The sequence below is a fragment of the Patella vulgata genome, chromosome 3 (assembly GCF_932274485.2).
Source record: "Patella vulgata chromosome 3, xgPatVulg1.2, whole genome shotgun sequence".
Lineage (NCBI taxonomy): Eukaryota > Metazoa > Mollusca > Gastropoda > Patellidae > Patella > Patella vulgata.
In genome coordinates, this window is record NC_065881.2 from 41199533 (window position 1) to 41225044 (window position 25512).

Consider the following 25512-nt stretch of genomic DNA (forward strand, 5'->3'; position numbering starts at 1 on the left):
CACGTTCGTTCTTTTTTCGCAAAATTTCGTCAATTTTGTCCATTTCTGGAGCGGATGAAAACGGATGGAGCCACCCCCGAAAGTTTTCTCGTCCACCATGTCCTTTTTGCATATGTTTTGTGTCCATCGGCCACTGGGACCGGGTCTATAGGCATCGTGATTCCAGAACCGAGTATCAAATTCAGCGATAGGCTACTTATTTTTGGTGCCAAAAATAAAATTTTCATTGGACGATATTCGAGGATTCGTTTACTTGGGCTTTATTTGCAGTCTGGGTGTTCGAAATGTGTAAGAAATGACGAGCGCTATTTTATCTACGGAAGAGCGATGAAAACCCCGTCTAAAATGACGCTTGAGGGACGGCGATCGCTCGCCTCAAACGTGAAGCACTGTTAAATTGCTCGATTTGATATAGATCGAATACGAAATTACATAATATATCATGCTACCCATCACTGAAAAGCATGTTTATTGCCCCTTTCAAATATATAAATAATTTTCCAGGACAGTCATATTTACATGCCTTGAAAAGAGATAAAAGTCCAGTGTGAAACTCGGTTTATTTGACGGGAATAGGGGTATTTAAATTAAAAATACGGGTCTTAATACAAAATTCCAGATATTATATTAGGTATCACTGAAAAGCACGTTTATTGCTCTTTTCAAATATGTAAATTATTTTCTGGCGTATTTATATTTATTTACTCTGAAAAACAATCAATGTTGGATGGTACTAAAATCTATAACCATGATTACGAAGAGGCGGCGTGTTGTTGTGCACCAATATGCCGGAGGCCTGTATATAGGTCATTAACATAACACTGTGTATAAATTTCAAGTCAATCGTGTGATCCAAGTTAGCCTCTAAAACAGCAATAATGGAAACTGGAAGGACAGATAAAGGTAATAAATATCTGACAAAGGGCCATAACTCCAGAAGAAATTAATGGAAATTATTGAAAATCAATAGGCCTCTTCATCTCACTAATTTTAGCAACATATGAATTTCAAAACAATCAGATGATAAATGTAGAGTGTTTACAAGAAAGGACAGATAAAGGTAATAAATATCTGACAACGGGCCATAACTCCAGAAGAAATTAATGGAAATTATTGAAAATCAATAGGCCTCTTCATCTCACTAATTTTAGCAACATATGAATTTCAAAACAATCAGATGATAAATGTAGTCTGTAGAGTGTTTACAAGAAATTGTGGACGACAGGAATATATGACCACATTTCCATGTATGCCCATAAAAAGTATTTTGCATGCATGTTTGTTTGTACAAGATATTGAATTGTTACTTCAGTAATTTGTTCACAAATTTTATATACAATCTAATATGACCAGCCACCTGGGCCTATAGTCAAATCAAGATTTTTTCCAACCAACCAGTACATGAAGATATCTTCAAAGTGCTAATGCAGCATAACAGGTTCAGTTGTATATCATACATTAAAATTATTGGGATAAGAAACAATTAACAATAACATATTTATTGTACATTTTTTTAATTTCTTGTTTAAGAAGTTTCCATGATAGATTCTTCTGTATGTTTTCCTTTGTCGGCCAAACCTTTACGAGAGGCAGCCTTACGTTCCAAGATCTTCTTTCTGTCTTTATCCATTTTTAATTTAACAACTACTACCTGTCAACAGAAAAAGATAAAAAATATTCCTAAAGCAATGATAACAAGCCAAGAGTGAGGCCTATGTCCCTACCGCAAACCCAAAATAAATAGATGACACATTATTTAATTGCACATATATCTTTTTGAAAATTATCAAGCAATCAAACTTATTACATGTATCTAAACTTAGTCTAAGCATAAAATGTTCACTATCAAACTCCGTCAAGGCTTTGAAGTACTTTATAGTGAAACTACATGTATTCACCAAGTTTCATCACTTTTTGAATGAATGCATAGCGCGTGTGAGAACAGTGACAGACTTCAAAGTACTGCAGACTTTTCAATAAAACAGCGGAAAAAGAAGTTTGCAAGGGACAATCCAAGAATTTAATTAAGCTTCAATATTTATGGTTAATGGACCAATTGAATTTGTACAAGCTGAAAATGGACCCTCCCCTTAATCAGATCATGTGACAAAGAAGGCTGCGTAATATCAATTTATACAGCTTGGGGTGGTTTTCTTCCGATTCCGGTGGTAATTTTCAGAAAATGTTGAAAATCAATAGGTTCCTTCGCATGGAAATTAAACCATGAATAAATTTCAAGTCAATCGGATGCTAATTTTAGTCTCAAGTTTGTGGACAACAACAATATTGGACAACATTTCAACAGTTAGCTTTTTACATACATTCCTACTCGAGGCCTGCAGGTACCAAAAAGACTAGTCAGCGAATAAAGAGTCTTGGGTGGTGAATGGCTTAATCATATAACATGGGGACCTAGACAGGGGAGCATCCCACACTACATAAACTTGCCTGGGAACCAAGTTAACAGAATAGTCTAGAATAGAAATAGAACAGGAGGCTGGTGTCCAGTGCCGATAGGGTTAAATTAAACTTTACTATACCTTTGAAGGATGAATACCAACATGAACTGTGGCACCATTTGCTTTTTCGCGTTGAATTCTTTCAATATAGATAACATATTTTTTCCTGTAGACCTGTACAACTTTTCCAACTTGTTGTCCTTTATAATGTCCACGTACAACCTATAAGATCAAAGATCACGGTATGATTAAAAGATAGGTTACCAGGCAAGGAAACATACGCCCACAATAGCTAAATCGTGTGAGCTGTCAACAAGGGTTGCCGGCAGTTGCCGCATATTTATTCTTTTGTAGGTAATTGGGGGCATTTACAAGACAATTTCATACAGATCAGATTATAATTTTTGTTCTTTGAGGGTTCACAAGGTTCTATAAACTGAAACAAGGGCCTTAACTCTGGAAGTAATATACAAAAAAAATTTGACAGGCTTTTTGGTTTTACCTAAATAATGCATATAAGTTTCATACAGATCGGATGACAACTTTTGTCATTCGAACATTCACGGGGTTCATAAACTAAAACAGGGGCCATAACTCTAGACAACAATCTTTTAAAGCTATCAACTGAGATGGAATAAGTAGGCAATTTCATTGAAAAGAGCATGACAAAATGCAATTTAAGGGCTTTGAGCTGTCTAAAATGCACTTTTAAAAGCTACTGTCTGAACCGTCGTAAATTTTAAACAGATTTCTTCAATAATAAACAAACTATTTAACTTTGGTTATTATAAACTTACCTTTGTTTTTGAAATCAACTCCTGTTAAAAAAATATCCATTGCCCAATTAAATATCCAAACGAATAAAAATGTTCTCTTGAAGAATTGAATTCCAACAAACTTTTGAAATGGAGCAATACCAAAATGGAAGCTGATTATGTCACTCTTCGTGGTAGATCATTTCGTATAAAGGGGTGAAAGTTTTAAGTACTTTTACAACAATTCAAGTTTTGTATAAGAATAAGCAACAAGTCTCCGCTCGGTATTGAGTTTGGGCGTTCACCCGCATAACTGTCCGTCAGAGATCGCAGTGGATCAATTTCGAGTTGCGTAAAAATACGCAGACATTACCAAATTTTGCGTTTTTGCCCTCTACATCTGCAAGACTCGGAAAAAACAAATACGTCAAATTCTTCAAGAGAGAACATTATTCGTTGGAATATCTTATTGTACAAAGGATTTTATTTAACTGTTGATTTCAAACACACAGGTAAGTTTATAATTCCCAAAGTTAAGTACCAGTAGTGTGTTCATAATCTAATAAATTCATTTAAAATTTACAACGGTTCAGACAGTATTTTTGTTAAAATATGTCATTTTTTGTTATTTGGGGTGATAAACTACATATTAATCACCAACAAATTCCAACTTTATTTACCAACTATGTTCCAAACTTGGTCCTAAAGCATGATAAAGGGTGCTGATGACAACATAAGTCGAATATCTCAGTTATGCCTACATGTAGGGGTTTCAAGTCAAAGTTTCATATGACAAAAAAAAGTTTTTTAAAAAATATTTTGAGAAAATATACATAAAATGCTACCCAAATTTTTTTTATTTCATCAAAATATTCTGATCAGATCCAAAGTTATGGAATTTAAAAATCCGAGATCGACGTCAATAATGTAATCAAAATGCTCTATACCAGTCAATCATACATGCCAACCTGAGGAGATTGAAAATCAGAATGCCTTGTATTGGGGGTAGAGCGAGGACCGCAGGTCCAAGTTCGATCGGTGCAAAGCACCATGAGTGCCGGAGGTATGAAGGGTGTGGGGTTTGGGGCCCGCCTAAGGGCCCCAAGAAAATTTTGAGAAATTAGCACCTTTTTAAAGCAGTACCTTGTATTATTGGATAAAAACAGCTGGTGATTTAGGTCCATGCATCTGAGTTTTTTTTACCTATTTATATACGAAAGACTAAACAAAATGAGAATTCGTCGCCTCTACGCGAGGACGTAATGGTTCCTGGAAATTCTTTGCCGTAAGTTTCCCGGTATTTTTGTCTGACATTTGTTTTGGAAGCCATTTTGTTTGTCTTGACGACCAACACGGAAGTAGAAGTTGTAAATTATTTATACTGGGTTTTATTTATAATTGTAATTTGGTTTTTTTTCACACATGGAAAACAGCTTGAAAACATTTTTTATCAAGTCAGAAGGAAATATGGCTAAGGAAGAAGCAACAACGTAACTGGCAACTAACAGTAACGGTAAACCTACCGTGTACTGTCCGAGAGTGTGTATGCGAGAATGGCTCAGCGTAGCAAATAATATCCGCGAAGCAAATTAGGCACGGCCTATGACGAAATAACCACATGACATTTTGATCTCGATTTGTCCAGACATATTAGCTTATTCCATTTTATATTAATAATAATCAAGAAAACTGGAGACATGTTTTCGGCTATTTCCGTCGTTTTACCGCGAATTATGCAAATTAGACACGGCAAATGACAGAAATAACCACATGACATTTTGAATTTGATTAGTCCAGACATAATAGCTTATTCCATTTTATATTAATAATAATAAGGAAAACATGACACATGTTCTCGACTATTTTCGTTGTTTTACCGACTCATACTACGACAAACAGTATCGCCATCAGATTCACAACAAACAGCGAGAATGCCGAGACAGTCGTCAATGTAAAAATAAAACGAGAGGGATTTGATCAATCATGCCGAGACAGTCGTCAATGTAAAAATAAAACGAGAGGGATTTTATCAATCAAAAAGGTCAGGCATGAAATATAATAAATTTCTTCCAATAAATTTTAAAAAACGGAATTATAAAGAGTAAAATAGGAATTCAGAATTAGACTCAGAAAATCGGAATGATTCCGACAAAATCGGAATGATTCCGACAAAATCGGAATAGTTGGCATGTATGGTCAATGCGTGGCATGGCACCAAAGTAAGTGCTTTTCAGTCATATTTGAGTGACGTCATAAGCGGTATTTTCCCTTCAGAGCGTTAGTACCAATTTTAAAACTGAAATTCGCACGTTATTGTCAGCTAAAATTTATTAAAATCGTAATAATTTGAATGATAATATGTCAATGATAAGCATTTTATATTTTGTCGAAATTTAGCAAATTTCAGTTATCAAAACAGATAAAGCCCGTTTTCTACGGCTGTAATTGTCCGATCTCGAGGTATCAAAGACCATAATAAGCAAAACCAGCGGCTGCCAGGCAGGATACGAAAACATTTTCGAGAGATGGTTAGAGAACAAGCTAAAAAGAAAGTGATTTTTACTACAATAAAGGGCCATAATTCAGGAAATTACAATTCGATATGCGCAAATATCGAAAGAAACCGAGATCTTTGTGTTATAAACTTACATTTCAAGTTTCAACAAAATCGGATAAAAATTGTGACCTCTATAGGGTCCACAACCTTGATATACCATAATTTTACGCTATTTGAGAACGAACAGCGGCCATTTTGTCTGTCAATTTTGGGCCGAAATTCGAACTCGGCCATCCTTAGGGTATAACGGTGATATAATAATACGGTTTTTTAAATCAGATAAAAATTATGACTTCTATAGGAGATAAACCTATATTTCAAGTTTCGTCAAAATCGGATAAGAATTTTGACCTGTAGAGTGTCCACAAACAAATTGTGGACGGACGGACAGGGGCGACGACAATATACGTCCACATGAAAATGTGGGTGCATAAAAATGCTATCTATCGTTTGATTGGCTCTATATCAAATTCCACCGGAAACTAAGGTGCGGATTCACCAATGAAGTGAGTAGCAATGGAAAATCTCCGGCGGCCCGACGTCAGAGTGGTATTTTCCCACGAGCGTCTCATGAAAACAAACGGTAATTTCGCTTACATTTCGATAATTTTTACGCCTGAATCTTTGAAGATATTGAGACTGATATTCAACTATTACAATACAATTGCTGAAATGAAATGAAATGAAATGGAGTTTAACGTCCTACTGTTCTGCTCAAATACAATTACATAAGATAGGTTGCCAGGCAACGAAACATACGCCCACAGTAGCTAAATCGTCCGGACAGTCATCAAGAGTTGTCGCATATTCTTACTTTTTTCGGTAATGAAACATTTATAATACACTAAAATCTGATTAAGATTTGGTTTTTATAAAGTTCTGCCGCATGCTAACGTTTTGTATACAAAACTTTTAATATCATGGATTTGTTCAAGTCATAAAAATTCATTGAAAATCAATATACTTGTTCGTCTCAAGATCTTAAACTCTGTGTATCAATCTGAAGTCAATCAGATGATAACTTGAGCCTTTAAAGCGGAAATCGTTGAAAATCAAGGGCCATAACTCTGGCCAGTCCATGCGAAAGCCCTCGGACCGTCGGTCATTACCGATAAAATAGCTCTCGGTCAGGTATTTTCATCATGAATACCGGCCCAGTTGTCCGGAAAGATTCTGGACCCGGTTTACTGACTGCTGGTTGTATTAAATCATCGCCGTATTAACACTGACTGACGACACTTTGTGCACGGACTGTTGAATTCTCGTTTAATTTATTGTGTTAATTTCACTATTGTTTAAAATGTAAACAAAATCTTATCTCGAGTACGTACAGTGTAGCAGTCGCTATCATGTGCCACGATAGTCGCGGGACACGATAGGCCTCAGTGTAATTTTACATGCAAAATTAACGGTTATATTTGTCATAAACAATCGATGTCAAAACGATATACTGCCACGATGTTATGAATGTTGAATATTTTCGTTAATAATACGGACGCGATAGGTAAAGTTGTATAGTAAGAACACGCGTGTTCACATATTCTGCACGATATATGCGGTTACATTTCCAACCAGTCATGTAAAGCTGCATGTCTACTACATTTTGAAGGACACGTATGCATAAGACTATACATGTTTAGAGTGCATAGTTAAGAATTACTCTCGAATCACAGCAAAGATAGACTTTAAAATTGCAAACTATAACGGTATTTAGGTTACCGGTCTTACAAATAGAAACAAGCCAACAGTGAGGCTGATGTCCCCCGCCGAAATAGGAAAATAATTAGAGGACACATATAAATTTATCACAAATTATCTTTTACAAAGTATTGAACAATCAAACAGTATATCTTTACTTATAGTCTAACAATCAAAGTAGGAGAGTTATTGTTTTCCAAAGTCTCGACCAATCAAATTGCGTATCGCTCTGCTTACCCTGAGCAGAAAATGCTCATTATCAAACTTAGTCAAGGTATTACTGTAATGAAACTATACACCAAGTTTCATCAATCTCACTTAATTAGAACTAAAGTTATCGTGTCCCAAAGCATCAACCAATCAAATTGCTTATCTCTGCTTACCCTAAGCGGAAAATGCTCATCTTCGAACTCCATCAAGGCATTGACCTAATCAACACATACACCAAGTTTGAACATTCTAGCTCAATTAGGAAGAGAGTTATCGTGCCCCAAAGTATCAACCAATCAAATTGCTTATCTCTGCTTACCCTAAGCGGAAAATGCTCATCTTCGAACTCCATCAAGGCATTGACCTAATAAACACATACACCAAGTTTGAACATTCTAGCTCAATTAAAAGTTATCGTGTCCCAAAGCATCAACCAATCAAATTGCTTATCTCTGCTTACCCTAAGCGGAAAATGCTCATCTTCGAACTCCATCAAGGCATTGACCTAATCAACACATACACCAAGTTTGAACATTCTAGCCCAATTAGGAAGAGAGTTATCATGTCCCAAAGCATCAACCAATCAAATTGCTTATCTCTGCTTACCCTAAGCGGAAAATGCTCATCTTCGAACTCCATCAAGGCATTGACCTAATAAACACATACACCAAGTTTGAACATTCTAGCTCAATTAGGAAGAGAGTTATTGTGTCCCAAAAAGTGTGACGGACAGACAGACGGACGGACAGACAGACGGACGAACCCATTTTAATAGTCCCCTGCTTTCTTCGAAAGGCGGGGGACAATAAGACAAATAGAACTTGCAACGGGAGTCGAAAGCGCTTTCAAATCAGACATAAGAAGCTCGTACTTACCGCAAAAATGAAATGAACGCGACAAGTCTCTGATGTCAGAGAATATTAGTAAAGTATACCCGCTATCAAATCCACGCAAAAATCCAAGGCACTCATTTTATTTTAGAAAAGAATAACTGAAGGCTCGATAGAAGAGCCTATTCACTGTCAACTTGTATGTTGTCATTCTCGTGCAGATTTGTTTAAATAACAGAAATGTCCCGTGTATCAAAGATCAAAGAATAAAATCGCACGTAGCCACTCTTTGTTGTTTTTATGCGAATTCAATTTATCTAAAAGGGGCTCCTGCGCAATTTAAGGAATTATTTTTGACCCAATATTAACCATCGCCGATTTTTTAAATCATGGGATAAAGTCAATTAACAAACAATACGGGTCTACTTCATTGGTGAACTTACCATTTTGTCTAAAATCATAACGCTAATCAACAAACAATACTATTGTTCTTTATTACAAAAACATCGGTGAACTATATTGTTTTTGTACATATTGTATTTATTTGTTTGTACTATATGTTATACCTGATGAGTCTTTGGCTTAAAGGAATAAAGAATTTGAACTCGAACTAATCGCTGTCGGGATGGCGATCCAAGCTAGTTGATTATTAGGTATATAAAACAATATATATAAACAACCAATGAGTAAAACTGATCTATTCTAATCAATTAAATAATATACAAGTCAAGTACCGGTATTACCTTAACCGTGGACGGGTTAACGGACACTCAACTTACAAATATTAAATCATCGCCGTATTGGCACTGACTGACGGCACTTCGTGAACGGACTGTTGAATTCTCATTTAATTTATTGTGTTAATTTCACTATTGTTTAAAATGTAAACAAAATCTTATCTCGAGTACGTAGTACCGTATATCGAGCTAGTCTAGTAAGTAGTAGGCTAGGTTAATCCAGACTAAAACGAAAGTCCTTTTATTGTATTAATAACATTGGCTTCTGGTAGACTCGATTGTCATCTAAGGGATTATATTTTCTTTGCGCGGTCTATTTATGGTTATCATTAACACAAAATGACAATTAAGGAAGTGTGCGAAAAAGTCTTTATACTAGGGCTGGGTAAAATATCGATATAAATCGATAGTATCGATTGGATGGCCCAGAAAAGCACTATCGATAGCGGTGGGTTACTATCGATTATCGCTCTTCGTCTATTTTTCTTGCGCCTGATGAAATGTCAATGTTTTCTTTCAGTTAATCATAATACACCGCTCACTTTAATTACTATCAAGTATCAATGTAACACATAACAAAATTGTGACTGCTTATTGAACAGCCGTTTTCATAAATTCACTCTCATTGAAACGTTACTTTAGTTTTGAAGAAATTATTGTTGAATATCGCTAAATCGGAGATACCCAGATGTGTAAATAAAGTTAGAGTTATTTCCCTTTGCAAGCTTCAGAGTGTTCAGAATTCGTCTGCCATATTGATATTTTCGCGCGCACGTACGCAATGTTTTGAATCGGAACAAGTTCATTTTGGTCCTTTAATTATTTACGATATTTCTTCATTCGGAACCACGGCTGCATTATTTTAATAATAAACAACATCAATTTACGTATATATATACGTGATATAACAAGTTTTATTAATGTTTTCCAAATAAATCTCCTTAGACAGGAGCAAACGATCTTTCGCAACTTCGTATGGTTTTGAACTTTGAACTTACACTGTATCCAGTCTTGATGACGACCGTGAAAATAAGTTTGTTTTCGATACTATCGATTATCGACCGACATTTCATTGCCGATTATTGATAGTAAAAATCACTATCGATACCCAGCCCTACTTTATACAATAGATAATCTTTGTAATAAAGTAAAGTATTTTCCCCCTTATATATACGGTTTGTTGTTTTTCGAGTTTTAGGCCATTATTACTTATTTTATGCATATTTTTGGTATGAACTTTTTTGGACCAGTAAAATCTCATTCGGTCCAGTAATAGTTGGAATAATACCTGCTCAAATGTCCAGTAAAAAAAATATCATTTCGAATGGACTGACTCTGGCAGTAATTATCGGAAATCACTGAAAACCAATAGGCTTCTTCGTCTCATGACCTTAAACACTGTGTATAAATTTAAAGTAAATCAAATATTAACTTTGGCTTCTAGAGCTTCCACAAGATTTTTTGAAGTGATCAAGGGCCAAAACTCTGTCAGTAATTATCAGAAATCGCTGAAAATCAATAGGATTCTTCGTCTCATAACCTCAAACACTGTGTATAAATTTAAAGTCAATTGGATATTAACTTTAGCCTCTAGAGCACCCACAAGATTTTTTGAAGTGATCAAGGGCCATAACTTTGGCAGTAATTATCGGAAATCGCTGAAAATCAATAGGCTTCTTCGTCTCATGACCTTAAACACTGTGTATAAATTTAAAGTCAATCGGATATTAACTTTAGCAACTAGAGCGTCCACAAGATTTTTCAAAGTGATCAAGGGCCATAACTCTGGCAGTAATTATCGGAAATCGCTGAAAATCAATAGGCTTCTTCGTCTCATGACCTTAAACACTGTGTATAAATTTAAAGTCAATCAAATATTAACTTTAGCCTCTAGAGTGTCCACAAGATTTTTCAAAGTGATCAAGGGCCATAACTCTGGCAGTAATTATAGAAAATCGCTAAATATCAATAGGCTTGTTTGTCTCATAACCTTGAACACTGTGTATAAATTTAAAGTCAATCGGATATTAACTTTGACCTCTAGAGCGTCCACAAGATTTTTCAAAGTGATCAAGGGCTATAACTCTGGCAGTAATTATCGGAAATCGCTGAAAATCAAAAGGCTTCTTCGTCTCATGACCTTAAACACTGTGTATAAATTTAAGGTCAATCGGATATTAACTTTGTCTCCTAGAGCTTCCACAAGATTTTTTGAAGAGATCAAGGGCCATTACTCTGGCAGTAATTATCGGAAATCGCTAAAAATCAAAAGGCTTCTTCATCTCAAGACCTTAAGGCTCCTAGGACACTACCTAAGAATTTTACATTGATAACAGAAACTTGCCATTTAGTGTAATATTAGTATATGATGTCCCAAATCAGATTTGATAATTTGAGCGCAAAATGTGTATTTGTTGCCATGGAAATAGTGGCCATATTGGATTTTTTATATATTCACAGTGGCTATGTTAGGAAATCAAAATCTTCAACAATTTTATTGAAACAAACTATTTGTGATTTGGAATAACATATATAGGCATTAAAGAGTGCAATAAGGCATAAATTTTACTATTTGAATGTTAATAAAGAACATTTTGCATCCCACATAAAACAAGTGGGTGTGGCTGAACACACCACTAAAAAGATTTTGTACAATAAAATGTTCAAATGTATGACAAACACTTTGAAAATCACCTTATTGCACACAGTAGCTATAGCACTAATCGTATTCCAAAGAAGAGACCATTATCTCTCATAGATTTTGAGAATTTGATTTTCTAAGACCTGATATGGGTGAAAAATTGAGTACGGAAAAAGCAAGTTAAAAGTTAAAAGTTTGATTTACCTATATAAATGACTAAATATTTAACACTATATAATATAAAGGCTGGACACGACTTGAAAAATCAACAAATTTTAACTATTTATATCAAAATTTGACAGATCAATCTATACAGTCTTTTATAAGGTAGTGTCCTGCCTTAAACACTGTATATAAATTTAAGGTCAATCGGATATTAACTTTGGCTTCTAGAGCATCCACAAGATTTTTTTAAGTGATCACGGGTCATAACTCTGGCAGTAATTATCGGAAATCACTGAAAATCAATAGGCTTCTTCGTCTCAAGACCTTAAACAATGTGTATAAATTTAAGATCAATCGGATATTAACTTTGGCCTCTAGAGCGTCCACAAGCAATTGTGGACACCGGACCGCCTGCGGCGACGACAATATACAACCACATTTCAATGTGGGCGTATAAAAATAGTAATTCAAAATCGTAGATTGAAGTGGGCTATATTTCAGCCGCTGGCTGTCCGATTTCACACTAAAGTCACATGACCTGAAACCCCTACTACATGGATTTTCAATTTTCAACAAATTTGGCATGAACAATGCAAATTGAAGTTCCCAAAAATGCCACAGGGCAATTTTTGGTTATAGCCTGTGGTTTGTCTGGTATTCATGGAAATGTAAACAATATCGAATTTTTTTGGAAATTCTATTAGTACTTGCTAAAAAGAGATATTACCTGAACTTCATCATCTTTGCGAATAGGTACACTTCTCACATTATGTTTAGTTCTAAGTTCTTTTGATACTGGAGAACTCATAATTTTCCTTCTAATATTTGAAGGAGCTGTAAAGTGTCGTTTCCTATTCTTTCTCCTCGAGGAGGATACAAGTTTGTTGAACTTCATGGTTCTGGCCTAAAAGAAAAAGATACAGACATTAGATCTACATCCACAATAATAAACTAAACTCTACATTTTATGGTAGAATATGCCATCATTTCACAAGGAGAGTAGAATCAACATCTGACCAGAGGTCGCAGTCACGCAAAAAAATAAACGCAAATATTGATGGACGCTGTGTAATTTACATGCAGAAAATTTCCCCAAGATTTCGTAGGTTGTATATGCCAAAAAAGTGACCGAAGACCATTTCTCAGCAACTATTGAAGATATTGGCATCAGATTTTCAGGAAATATCCTTCCGACCATTAACTATCTATTGGAATTTTTAAATTTGGGCTATATAATTTATTTGTTTTGATATGGGGTCTGCAACATGGATAAACAACCCGAATTTGGTTAATTTGCGTTGAAGACTTTTTAAAGATAGAATTCACATATGATGGACCTCAAATTTCGGGTATTGCTTTATGCCGGCAGAATTAATCCAACTTCCTAGACGGCTCCTCGATTTGTAGGTATCTAGGGATCTTTAATGTTCGCCGCTAATCCATCCGTACGACCTTGTTTTTCATTCAACTTATCATTGTCAGGTTCCCTGATCCGCAAAACAAAGTGAATTCTGGGGATGGAGCACTGGACATCCCATACTCATCTAGCCCATTCTCTTTTCTGGCAACAGGCAGCCACGGTAGCTCAGTGGGTAGGACATTGGCTCACTCAACTTGATGTGCCGTGTTCAATTTCTGCATTAGCTGAGCAAGTTCATTGTGTTATACACACCAGCCTCCCCCCATGTGCGCATAAAAGAAACCTCGACAGTTGGAATTCGAAATAAGAGTAGGCTGTTGCGCCGCTGTTTTGGCAAAGTTTCCCCTCATAGCACACTATAATGGTGTGTTCCCACCACCACGCCCCCGCCCCCGCCCTCTTCATTAGCCCAGTAGGAGTAGAACATTAAACCCCATTTCATTTTCTTGTATCAGATTCCATGTGGCTGTCATTTGATCACCAATAAAAGAGAAAGTAATCCAAGAGATAATTTTTTTAAAAAATTTAATTTTAGGGAAGTGTTATTGGAATCAATAAAATATTGTAACAATACAAGAGAAAGAATTCAAACCGTGCAAAAGACTTTATACCCCTAAAAAGTGCACGTGAAAATCGTGCCTCAGAATCAGCCCACTGTTAGCAAAAGGGAAACTTGGTTTGACACATTCACAATAACAAGAAAGCTGCCGTGGTCTGCACCCACATCGGGTGGAGTTATCTTTTCTTTTCTTCCACATGATTTGTTTTCCCGAGCTCTGGCACTAGTTCCAACAGTTGGTGAATGAAATACCGTCAATATAACTAGAAAAGGGGTCATTTTATGAGAAAATACGTTTACTTCCAGTGACGTGCGTCGTTTTTGCCTTTGTCTGATAATTTTATTTTTTCAAAATATAAAAAATCAGTCGTAAATACGTTTCTGAATGTCCAAACCACGCTCAACACAAACTCTGTTTTCTCCACTTCACGAAAAGTAAAAAGTCATCGGTGTTGGTGGTCATACACCTTCCCGAAGTCGCGGAACAAAAACGGCAGATTTTACGGTCAGATTTTTTGACAGTGATAAAAATAGTATCAGTGGCGCCCCTAGCGAGCTTTTGCATTGCTACTATGACTTGTGGAATATGTCTAGCCTAGTTCTTCGAGTCCCTTATTACAGATGGCACTGAAACCATAGGTGTACGAGCTGGGGGGGGGGGGGGGGCCACCCCCCCATTTTGGGCACCAAATGCTGGGAAAATTTGGGCACACAATTGTACTTTATAAAAGTTGTATAAAAAAAATATTGTGTTCTTGAATGAGTCCAATTTAACGGCGAATTTATTATTATTATGTAACATACTAAGAGTAAGAACCTAACTACATTTTTTGGGCACCAACCACCACCGTCCCCCAGTCAAAAATTTCCCTGTACGCCTATATATTATTAAGTCTGAAACGCATTATGACCAATGGTAAAATGTTTATTTTGTCTTAAATATTGGATGTCAGAAGCCCATCTTTTCTCGGTAAGATCACGACATCAATCCAGTGTTGATTTAAACTGACAAATAATTTGTGTTTTCAAAGTCCAGGGCTTTTGATGATACTGAGTTAGAGACTTAGCTACTTTAAAGTCTTGAGCCGGCTTTACCTTCCTTGTAAATCAGATTGATTTTGTAAGATATAGCATTTAGTAACAAATATAACAATATAAAATCTTCAAAAAAATGAAACACCAATATTACATCGGGCATAATTTATCATGCCTGGTCCAAAAATCATGTGACCGTTTGAAACGCTCGAATCATTACTTTAATATAACAAAATGAGAAAATAAGTCTATATCGATATTTATAGGGATATGGCATGTTTAATTTCATTAATTGGGGTATATAATTGCGATTGATAAAGTGGATGTTTGTCGATTTTGTATCGGGGAATCTTCATCCATACCTAATGTTGTTGTAGCAGGCCGAAAAGAGAACTTCCGGCGGGGACGGCAAGGGCACGTAACTCTCGTTGCAAGTGCTTGATTTCGGTGCTACGTCGATGGAAGTGTTTTGTTTTTGGTACGGTATTTGTGTCATTTAAGAATATAAATTATTAATATGATTATAACATTGTTTAAATTTCTGTAGTAACCGTTAACTCTTAATTTTATAAATGATGCCATTGTCTTGTTGGCACTGAATAAACCCATGGTTTGCGGCAAAAAAAGTCCATTGCCATGAAGTAGCCTACACTACAAGTACAACTACAACTGGGCTAGTACAGTCAGATGTAATAATATGTATTATTGCTGAGCGTGCTCTTTCTTTTTATATCAGAATCTGACTGTCATTTATTAGGGTTTCACACTGCGTAGCTTGTGTGAAACACTATTGTTTTTGTTAAAGGAGCTAAATCGCTAATATTTTGGATCTAGAAATTGACACAAATGCTGAAATGGGTCGCAATGCATATAATAATGTAATGTGAATGTATATAAACTGATTTACATTCAATCGTGTCTGTTTTTATTGCAATTTCTAATCAGTTATGTTCGTCGAAATACACCAGAAGTCTCAATCGAATGGCAATCTCTAGCGTCTAGTTATTCCACTCTATACCGATAGAATTTATTGCGCATGCTCTCCAGATAAGAATATGGTGTCACCGATTGACATGACTTATCTAGCCTCTGTCTACGAGTCCCTTGTTAAAATTGTGCTGAAATGCACCATGGGACACGATTTGTGTACCAACGGTAAAATGTTTATTTTGTCTTAATTATTGGATACCAGAAACCCATCTTTTCTCCGTAAGGTTACAACACCAATGTTGATTTAAATCGACAAATAATTTGTGTTTTCAATGTCGAAGATTTTGGATGATATCGAGTTAGAAACTTAGCTACTTTAAGATTATTCTTATTATTATTATTTATTTTTTTCCAATTTGATTGTATCTCAGAAACTACATGTCGGATACGATTTCTTCGGTGTTATAGGGAAAGTGGGTGTGACATAGAGATTAAAGCTATTTCTGGAGTTCTGTGACAATGCGAAATGTCCGAAATCCCGAAGTTGTCGTTTTTTTAAAAAGATGCCGTAGTATTAACAGTAATCATCGGATTTTAACATATGATGCATTTTGACATAGCCGGAGACAAGGCACATAGTGCTACTTTTGATTTTTGATTGTCGCTGAATCTTCAAAGATATTAAGTGCCAAATTTCGAAAATTTAAAATTTTACAGAATACTTTTTTATTTATGAATATTTTTATATGGCATTTTACCCAGGGTTAAAGAGTTATCTGATTTGAGCAAAAATGTCAACATTTTTTGTTTCTGTAATTTTCCTTGGCCGCCATTGGCTAATTCAGTTTTTTAGACCTAGATTAATTATTTATTGTTCGATTTGTATAAAACAAAGTTCATATGCTGCGTTGTTCAAGATGTCAATTTTTTTGTTACCAGTACAGGTTCCTGTCAGCACCGGAAGTGAAATAAATTTAACAAAAACTACAATTTTGGCAGTTTGGTACCACTTTTTGAAAGCAAATATCATCTTTTTTTCAAATCTGTTATTACCAAAAAGATGCATTTTCGGGCCTTTTCATTAAAAGGTGTAAAATAAGCTATTTACAACCCATCCAGCGTCTTCATATTTTGATATATTTCTTTGTAACTTTCATAAACTCGTAGCAATAACCCATACAAAGAAAATGTATGTTAGAATTAGTTTCAAATATCGGTAGTTGCCGAGAAATAGGCAATTTTGCATGAGTCACTTTTCACGTTAAGTGGCCTGTAAAAGCATCAAGTAGTATTCGATTGCCTAATGACACTTTTGACTAGACATGGCAAGGTTTGGGGGCGTTTGGAAAAGTTTCTAAGTTCAATGTCTTGTGGAATTCTTGTGGTGAAAAACACCACAGACCAAAACACTGTATCAAAATTATTCGAGAATTTTGTGGAATGTGATACCGCATTGGCATATAGGGAGGTCTGAGAAGAAATTTTTTGGTAAAAAAATGATTTTTTTCAAAGTCCAATTTCTTGTGGAACTCTTGTGGAATGTGGTACCACACAGGCACATAGGGGATATGAGAAGATTTTTTTGGAAAAAAAAAAGATTTTTTTCAAAGTCCAATATCTTGTGGAACCCTTGTGGTGAAAAACACCACAGACCAAAACACTGTATCAAAATTATTCTCAGTCGAAAATTTTGTGGAATGTGGTAACACAAAGGCACATAGGGGGTATAAGAAGAATTTTTTGAAAAAAAAAATAATTTTGTGGAACTCTTGTGGTGAAAAACACCACAGACCCAAAACACTCTATAAATATTATTTTAAGTCGAACGTCTTGTGGAATGTATTTATTTTCAGAAACCCAATATCTTGTGGAACTGTTGTGGTGAAAAGTTCCACACAAATGCCCCCAAACCTTGCCATAGATGCTTTTGACTGGGCGGAACCAATTTCACATTTGCAATATAACCAAAAATGGCGTCATTTCGAAATACACTCTATGTTTAGCCTTCAAAACAAATATTTTATTCATCTGAGTCACATTTGTAATTTTTTATACACCCACATAGAAATGTGGATGTATATTGTTGTCACTCCGTCTGTCGGTCGATCCGTCCGTCGTCCACAATTTCTTGTGAACGCTCTAACACCAAAAGTTATCATCCAGTTGTTTTAAAATTGATATATGTTGTTTGCATTAGTGAAATGAAAGAGCCTATTTAATTTCAATAATTTCCGTTTATTACGTCTAGAGTTATGGCCCTTGTTTCACTTTGTTGAACCTTGTGAACGCTCTAATGCCAAAAGTTAACATCTGATCTTTGTGAAATTTATCTGCAATATTTAAATTAGGGAAACGAAGAAGCCTATTGAATTTGAGCAATTTTTGTTTATTACTTCTAGAGTTATGGCCCTTGTTTCACTTTGTTTAACCTTGTGAACGCTCTAACATCAAAAGTTATCTGCTGATCTGTATGAAATTTACATGTGTCATTTAAATTAGTAAAGAGAAGAATCCTATCGAATTTCAGCAATTTCTGTTTATTACTTCTAAAGTTGTGGCCCTTGTTTCACTTTGTTCAATCTTGTGAACAATCTCACGCCAAAAGTTATCTTTGTGAAATTTATATGCATGATTTAAATTAGTGAAACGAAGAAGCCTATTTAATTTCAATAATTTCTGTTCATTACTTCTAGAGTTATGGCCCTTCCAGGTTCACTTTATTGAACCTTGTGAACGCTCTAACACCAAAAGTTATCATCCGATCTTTCTGAAATTTATATGCATTATTTAAATAAGTGAAACGAAGAAGCTTATTGAATTTCAGCAATTTCTGTTTATTACGTCTAGAGTTATGGCCCTTGTTTCACTTTATTGAACTTTGTGAATGCTCTAACATCAAAAGTTATCTGCCGATCTGTATGAAATTTACATGTGTCATTTAAATTAGTAAAGAGAAGAATCCTATCGAATTTCAACAATTTCCGTTTATTACTTCTAGAGTTGTGGCCCTTGTTTCATTTTGTTCAACCATGTTAATGCTCGATCGATGAAAGTTATCATCCGATATGTATGAAAAAGCCTGTCAAATTTCAACAATTTCTGTAGATTACTTCCAGAGTTGAGACCCTTGTTTCAATTTGTAGAACCTTGTGAACCCTCAAACGGCACAAATTATAATCTGATCTGTATGGAACTGTCTTGTAAAGGCCCCCCAATTACCTACAAAGGAATAAATATGGAACAACCCTTATCGACTGCTCGGACGATTTAGCCGCTGTGGGCGTATGTTTCGTTGCCTGGCAACCTTTCTTATTCCTAAACATCATATGATACATAAATATTTTATTACATAAAATACCCTTTTCGTGCAGGATGTAAATTATGCAGTGTGACATTATGTGACGTTGTACACAAAGTCCCACAGTAAGGGAGAGAGAGAGAGAGAAATGGGGTTTAACGTCCACTCGACACAAACTAGGTAATTTCGGGACTAACATATGGTTTAATTTTATTTACATAATTTTCTTGCGCGTAGGGGTCTTTAGCAGTGGGAGGAAACCGGAGGACCCGGAGAAAACCCACGAGGTTGGACAGGCGACCCTACTCCTTGCCACGTACAACCGGGGATTCGAAACCACGCCAGTCGACTCAATGACAGACTTTATGATACAGCGCGCGCACGCTAACCATTCAGCCATCCAAACACCCCCCCCCCCCCACAGTAAGGGAGTTTTACAGGACTTCAGCATAAGTTTAGATTCATGTCCTGCGCCTTGCTTACAACGACATTGTAAATAACATTGGGAAACACTCATAATTACTTGAGTTAAAGTAATACAGAAAGTCCTATATGAAACAAAAAAAAAAGTATGTCGCTATATTGTAAGATTGATGATTTTTTTATTTTGATATTTTTCAGTCTGTAGGCCTATAGCATAAAAGACAAGATGAGTGCCAAAAGTACAACTGCTATATTGTCAAAACTGAGAGCTTTAATGAAGAATACAAAGTATGTTTGTGAACCCCTTCAGGCTTACATTGTACCCACAGGAGATGCGCACCAGGTAAACAAAGTTAATCAGAAGCTAATAATATTATTGAAATTGCAATCTGTTCAGCATAATTATTTTACCATGCAATTTATTTATCTGGTATAATTATATATGAATTGATTACAGTATGTGCAAAAGTTGAAATCGAATAGTCTCCAAATCCTTTAGCAGGATACAGTTACATTATCTTTTAAAATCCATTTACCTTTTTTTTTAACTTCAGAGTGAATATGTGGCTGACAGTGATAAAAGAAGAGATTATATATCAGGTTTTACAGGCTCGGGTGGTTAGTTCTTAACATTTTCTTTACAGATATATAGTGCAAACCAGTGATTGTTTTCTATAATAATTGTGTCTATTATTATACTTAATCGGCAATAATCGCTAAATGCCACTCAAGGATTAGTATGCCTTCCCGTATACAAACTGCTGGATGATTTGATGATATACATGGACTAAAAACATATTCAAACTAATTAATCCATCAAAAATTGGCTTCAAATCCCTCTCGAAAAATTGTATTCGAGAGGAAATACCACAAGATATAAAAAAATCTATCTTTAGAAGCCATGTTTGTCACATAACTTGTTAGAGGGAGGGCCCATTTTCAGAATGTATTTGTCATTACTTACTGTCCATTTACCATACATATTGAAGCCAAAGTAAATTCTTGGATTATATTCTGCCAATTTCTCTTCCGCTGTTTAATTACAAAGACTGTTTAAACCCTCAATGTTACTTAAACTGCCTAACCTTTCGACCAAGAAATTAAAAAACGCTCCATAAGTCAAGCTGGGAGACAATAAGCTGTTATGCTGACAGTTAGTGATACCCTGACATTTTTGCCCAGTGCTTGCCCCATGGGTGTTTTTCAGAGAATCCATTATGTTTCTAGTAAGATTGACGTCTCTACTTTACATATATATATATATATACCAAATTTCCATAAAGTAACATACCAGCTGTGATATGATGTTGACTCAGTCTATCACCAACTGTAAACAAATAACACAGTGCACATGCGTTTATATAGAAGATACTAGAATAGTTTTTGATCCAATATATGAAGAGTATGGTAGCTATTATAGCACAAGCACTTAATTTGTTTATGGACAGTGACTGACAGTTGCCCTCTTACCGGTACTTTTAATTTGTTAATTAAGGGCGTTGAGCCATCTAAAATGCACACTTTAAAGCTAGCATTGTAATTTTGTTGATAAGAGCCGTCTAAAATGCACACTTTAAAGCTAGCACTGTAATTTTTGTTTATAAGATACAACATTTTTATACGCCCACATTTTCATGTGGACGTATATTGTCGTCGCCCCTGTCCGTCCGGACATCCGTCCGTCCGTCTGGACGTCTGTCCGTCCACAATTTGTTTGTGGACTCTCTACAGATCACAATTCTTGTCCAATTTTGACGAAACTTGAAATATAGGTTTATCCCCACAAGATCTCGGCTGCTTTCGATATTGGCATGTATCGGATCAAAACTTCATGGATTATGGCCCCTGTTTGTACCAAAAATCATGATTTTAGCTTGTTGACCCTATAGATGTCACAATTTTTATCCAATTTTGTTGAAACTTGAAATGTAAGTTTATAACCCAAAGATCTCAGTTCCTTTCGATATTTGTGTATATCGGACCTTAACTTCCTGAATTATGGCCCCTGATTGTACGAAAAATCACTTTTTTAGCTTGTGGACCCTATAAAGGTCATAATTTTTATCCGATTTAAAAAAACGTTTTATTACATCACCGTTACAGCCTAAGGAAGGTTGAGTTCGAATTTTGTGAAAATCGGACCAAAATTGCCGGACAAAATGGCCGCTGTTTGTACGCGAATAGTGTAAAAATATGGTAAATCAAGGTGGTGGACCCAGTATAGGTCACAATTTTAATTCGATTTTGATGGAACTTGAAATGTATATTTATAACCTAAAGATCATGGTTCCTTTCGATATTTGTGCATATCGGATAGTAATTTCCTGAATTATGGCCCCTGATTGTACGCAAAATCGCCTTTTTTGGCTTGTGGTCCCTCTGGAGGTCATAATTATTATCCGATTTAAAAAAAACGTTTGATTATATCACCATTACACTTGAAATGCATGTTTATAACCTAAAGATCTTGGTTCCTTTCGATATTGTCTCATATCGGATCTTAACGAAATTGTCATTGCCCCTGTCCGTCCGGCCGGCCGGCCGTCCGTCCGTCCACAATTCTTTGGGACGCTCTACAGGTCAAAATTTTTATCCGATTTCAAAGAAACTTGAAATATAGCTTTATCCTCCTAAGATCTTGGTTCCTTTCGATATTGGCATGTATCATACTGTAACTTCTTGGATTATGGCCCCTGATTGTACTAAAAATCACGTTTTTAGCTTGTGGACCCTATAGAGGTCACAATTTTTATCCGATTTTGTTGAAACTTGAAATGTAAGTTTATATTTCGATACTTGCGCATATCGAATTTTAATTTCCTGAATTATGGCCCTTGATTGTAGGAAAAATCACTTTTGTTTTAGCTTGTTTTCTATCCATCTGTCGAAAATGTGGGCGTATCCTGCCTGGCAGCCGCTGGTTTGTTATTTGGGGTGATAAACTGCATATTAATCACCAAAAAAATACCAATTTTATTTACCATCTATGTTCCAAACTTGGCCCAAAAGCATGATAATAAGCGGTTTTAGCTTTTGGACCCTATAAAGGTCATAATTTTTATTCGATATAAAAATCTGTAAAAATATGGTATATCAAGGTTGTGGACCCGCTAGAGGTCACAATTTTCTTCTGATTTTGATGAAACTTGAAATGTAAGTTTATATATAACCCAAAGATCTTGGTTCCTTTCGATATTAGTGTGTATCGGATCATAACTTCCTGAATTATGGCCCCTGATTGTACGAAAAATCGCGTTTTTAGCTTGTGATCCCTCTAGAGGTCACAATTATTATCTGATTTATAAAAACGTTTGAATATATCACCTTTACACCCTAAGAATAGTTGAGTTCAAATTTCGTAAAAATCGGACCAAAACTGACAGACAAAATGGCCGCCCCTGGTACTCAAATAGCGTAAAAATATGGTATATGAAGGTTGTGGACCCTTTAGAGGTGACAATTTTGTTCTGATTTTGATGAAACTTGAAATGTAAGTTTATAACCCAAAGATCTTGGTTCCTTTCGATATTCGCGCATATCGGACCATAACTTCCTGAATTATGGCCCCTGATTGTACGGAAAATCACGTCTTTAGCTTGTGGACCCTATAGAGGTCACAATTTTTATCCGATTTTTTTGAAACTTGAAATATAAGTTTATAACCCAAAGATCTCCGTTCCGTTCGATATTCGCGCATATCGGACCATAACTTCCTGAATTATGCCCCCTGATTGTACGAACAATCGCGGTTTTAGCTTGTGGACCCTAAAGATCTCGGTTCCTTTCCATATTCGCGCATATCGGACCATAAGTTTCTGAATTATGGCCCCTGATTGTACGAAAAATTGCGGTTTTAGCGTATGGACCCTATAGAGGTCATAATTTTTATCCGATTTAAAAAAAAACATTTGAATATATCACAGTTACACCCTAAGGATGGTTGAGTTCGTATTTTCGTAAAAATCAGAACAAAAATGAGAGACAAAATGGCCGCCCTTCGTACTCAAATAGCGTAAAAGTATGATATATCAAGGTTATGGACTCTATATGTCTTATGTCTGATTAGTAATTCTTTAAGAGAATGAGACTACTGTTAGTATAATGTTTTATTATATTTAAATATAGGTACCGCGATAGTAACCGATTCTAAAGCTGCCTTGTGGACTGATGGTAGATATTTCTTACAAGCAGAGAAGCAACTGGATAGTAACTGGATATTAATGAAACATGGTAAGGTTTAATTTTTGATTTTGTCTAATTTGGATTACCATAATCTTTTTGTATCGTATGTATTTTAACTGATTGGACCAACAGCCACAGGGCTTACACTGTCACTTCTGTCCATCATAAAGCAGTCGGGTAAACAATAATATTACTTTGACTTCTTTTTCAAATGAAGAATTTCTTTTCGCGAGGTTAAATTGGAATGATTAAAAAGAATTTAATTAACATTGAAGCTGGGTGATCAAGACATGTTTAAATTCAGACTTCAGAGACCGCAAACTGTATTTGTCCTAAAACTAAAATTTATTTTCACCATTTTCTGTAGTTCTACACTGATTCACAATAAACTGTTTTCTTTCTCTTCTTTTTTTCACAGGTTTACCAGATACCCCAACACAAGCAGAATGGCTGACAAAGGTATGTAGGCCTACACTAGTTTTGGTAGCTATATTTCAAATTATTTTATAAGAGTACGTTGTTTGACTTATATATTCTGGTGCCTGTCCATTTCAGAATTTACCTGTAGGAGGACGTGTTGGTGTAGACCCTTTCATGTTATCTGTGGGTGAGAAATATTCCATATTTGTAAACTAATTAAGCATACACATGTAAGTCAATGATAAAAAATAATAGATACCAGTATATTGTAAATTATGAGAAATTTCCTGAAGGCATCCTATTGCTTTCTTATAATATTTATCTTGAAACACTATGGTCCATTCCGTTATATACACGGAACCAGTTGTGCTAAATAGCTATTAGCAACTATGTTTTTATACGCCCACATTTTCATGTGGACGTATATTATTGTCGTCCCTGTCTGTCAGGATGTCCGGCCGTCCGGCCACAATTTGTTTGTGGACACTCTACAGGTCACAATTCTTATCCGATTTTGACAAAACTTGAAATATAGGTTTATCTCCAAAAGATCTTGGCTGCTTTCGATATTGGCATGTATCAGATCGAAACTTCATGGATTATGGCCCCTGTTTGTACGAAAAATCACGGTTTTAGCTTGTGGACTCTATAGAGGTCACAATTTTTATCCGATTTTGTTGAAACTTGAAATGTAAGTTTATAACCCAAAGATCTCGGTTCCTCTCGATATTCGCGCATATCGGACCGTAACTTCCTGAATTATGGCCCCTGATTGTACGAAAAATCGCGTTTTTAGCTTGTGGACCCTATAGAGGTCATAATTTTTATCAGATTTAAAAACCCGTATTATTTTATCACCGTTACACCCTAAGGACTGCTGAGTTCGAATTTCGTGAAAATCGACCCAAAACTGACAGACAAAATGGCCGCCCTTCGTTCTCAAATAGCGTAAAAATATGGTATATCAAGGTGGTGGACCCTATAGAGGTCACAATTTTTATCCGATTTTGTTGAAACTTGAAATGTAAGTTTATAACACAAAGATCTCGGTTCCTTTCGATATTTGCGCATATTGAATTGTAATTTCCTGAATTATGGCCCTTGATTGTAGGAAAAATCGCATTTTTAGCTTGTGGACCCTATAGCGGTCATAATTTTTATCGGATTTAAAAGAACATTTTAGTATATCACCG

The 25512-nt window shown here is 35.6% G+C and overlaps 2 protein-coding genes across 3 annotated transcripts in view; one reads left to right on the forward strand and one right to left on the reverse strand.

Annotated features, from left to right (window-relative positions):
• Window positions 1-1497: 1497 nt before the first annotated feature.
• LOC130012134 (60S ribosomal protein L26-like) lies at window positions 1498-15525 on the reverse strand. The gene is made up of 4 exons (XM_056099383.1): window positions 15429-15525; window positions 12780-12956; window positions 2541-2681; window positions 1498-1651 (listed from the first exon to the last, which is right to left on the reverse strand). Exons 2-4 carry the CDS (start codon window positions 12945-12947, stop codon window positions 1526-1528), a joined length of 435 nt encoding a protein of 144 aa, XP_055955358.1. The 5' UTR covers window positions 12948-12956; window positions 15429-15525; the 3' UTR covers window positions 1498-1525.
• Window positions 15469-25512, forward strand: part of LOC126815233 (xaa-Pro aminopeptidase 1) — a 35082-nt gene continuing 25038 nt past the window's right edge. The window contains exons 1-7 of one of the 2 annotated variants that reach the window (XM_056099379.1): window positions 15485-15544; window positions 19368-19474; window positions 19916-20060; window positions 20272-20335; window positions 23843-23947; window positions 24318-24358; window positions 24455-24506. In XM_056099379.1, the coding sequence (XP_055955354.1) occupies window positions 19944-20060; window positions 20272-20335; window positions 23843-23947; window positions 24318-24358; window positions 24455-24506 (379 nt within the window). In that variant the 5' untranslated portion in view covers window positions 15485-15544; window positions 19368-19474; window positions 19916-19943. Of the gene's footprint in view, window positions 15545-19367; window positions 19475-19915; window positions 20061-20271; window positions 20336-23842; window positions 23948-24317; window positions 24359-24454; window positions 24507-25512 lie in introns of both variants that reach the window. The other variant, XM_056099380.1, reaches the window with a different exon arrangement.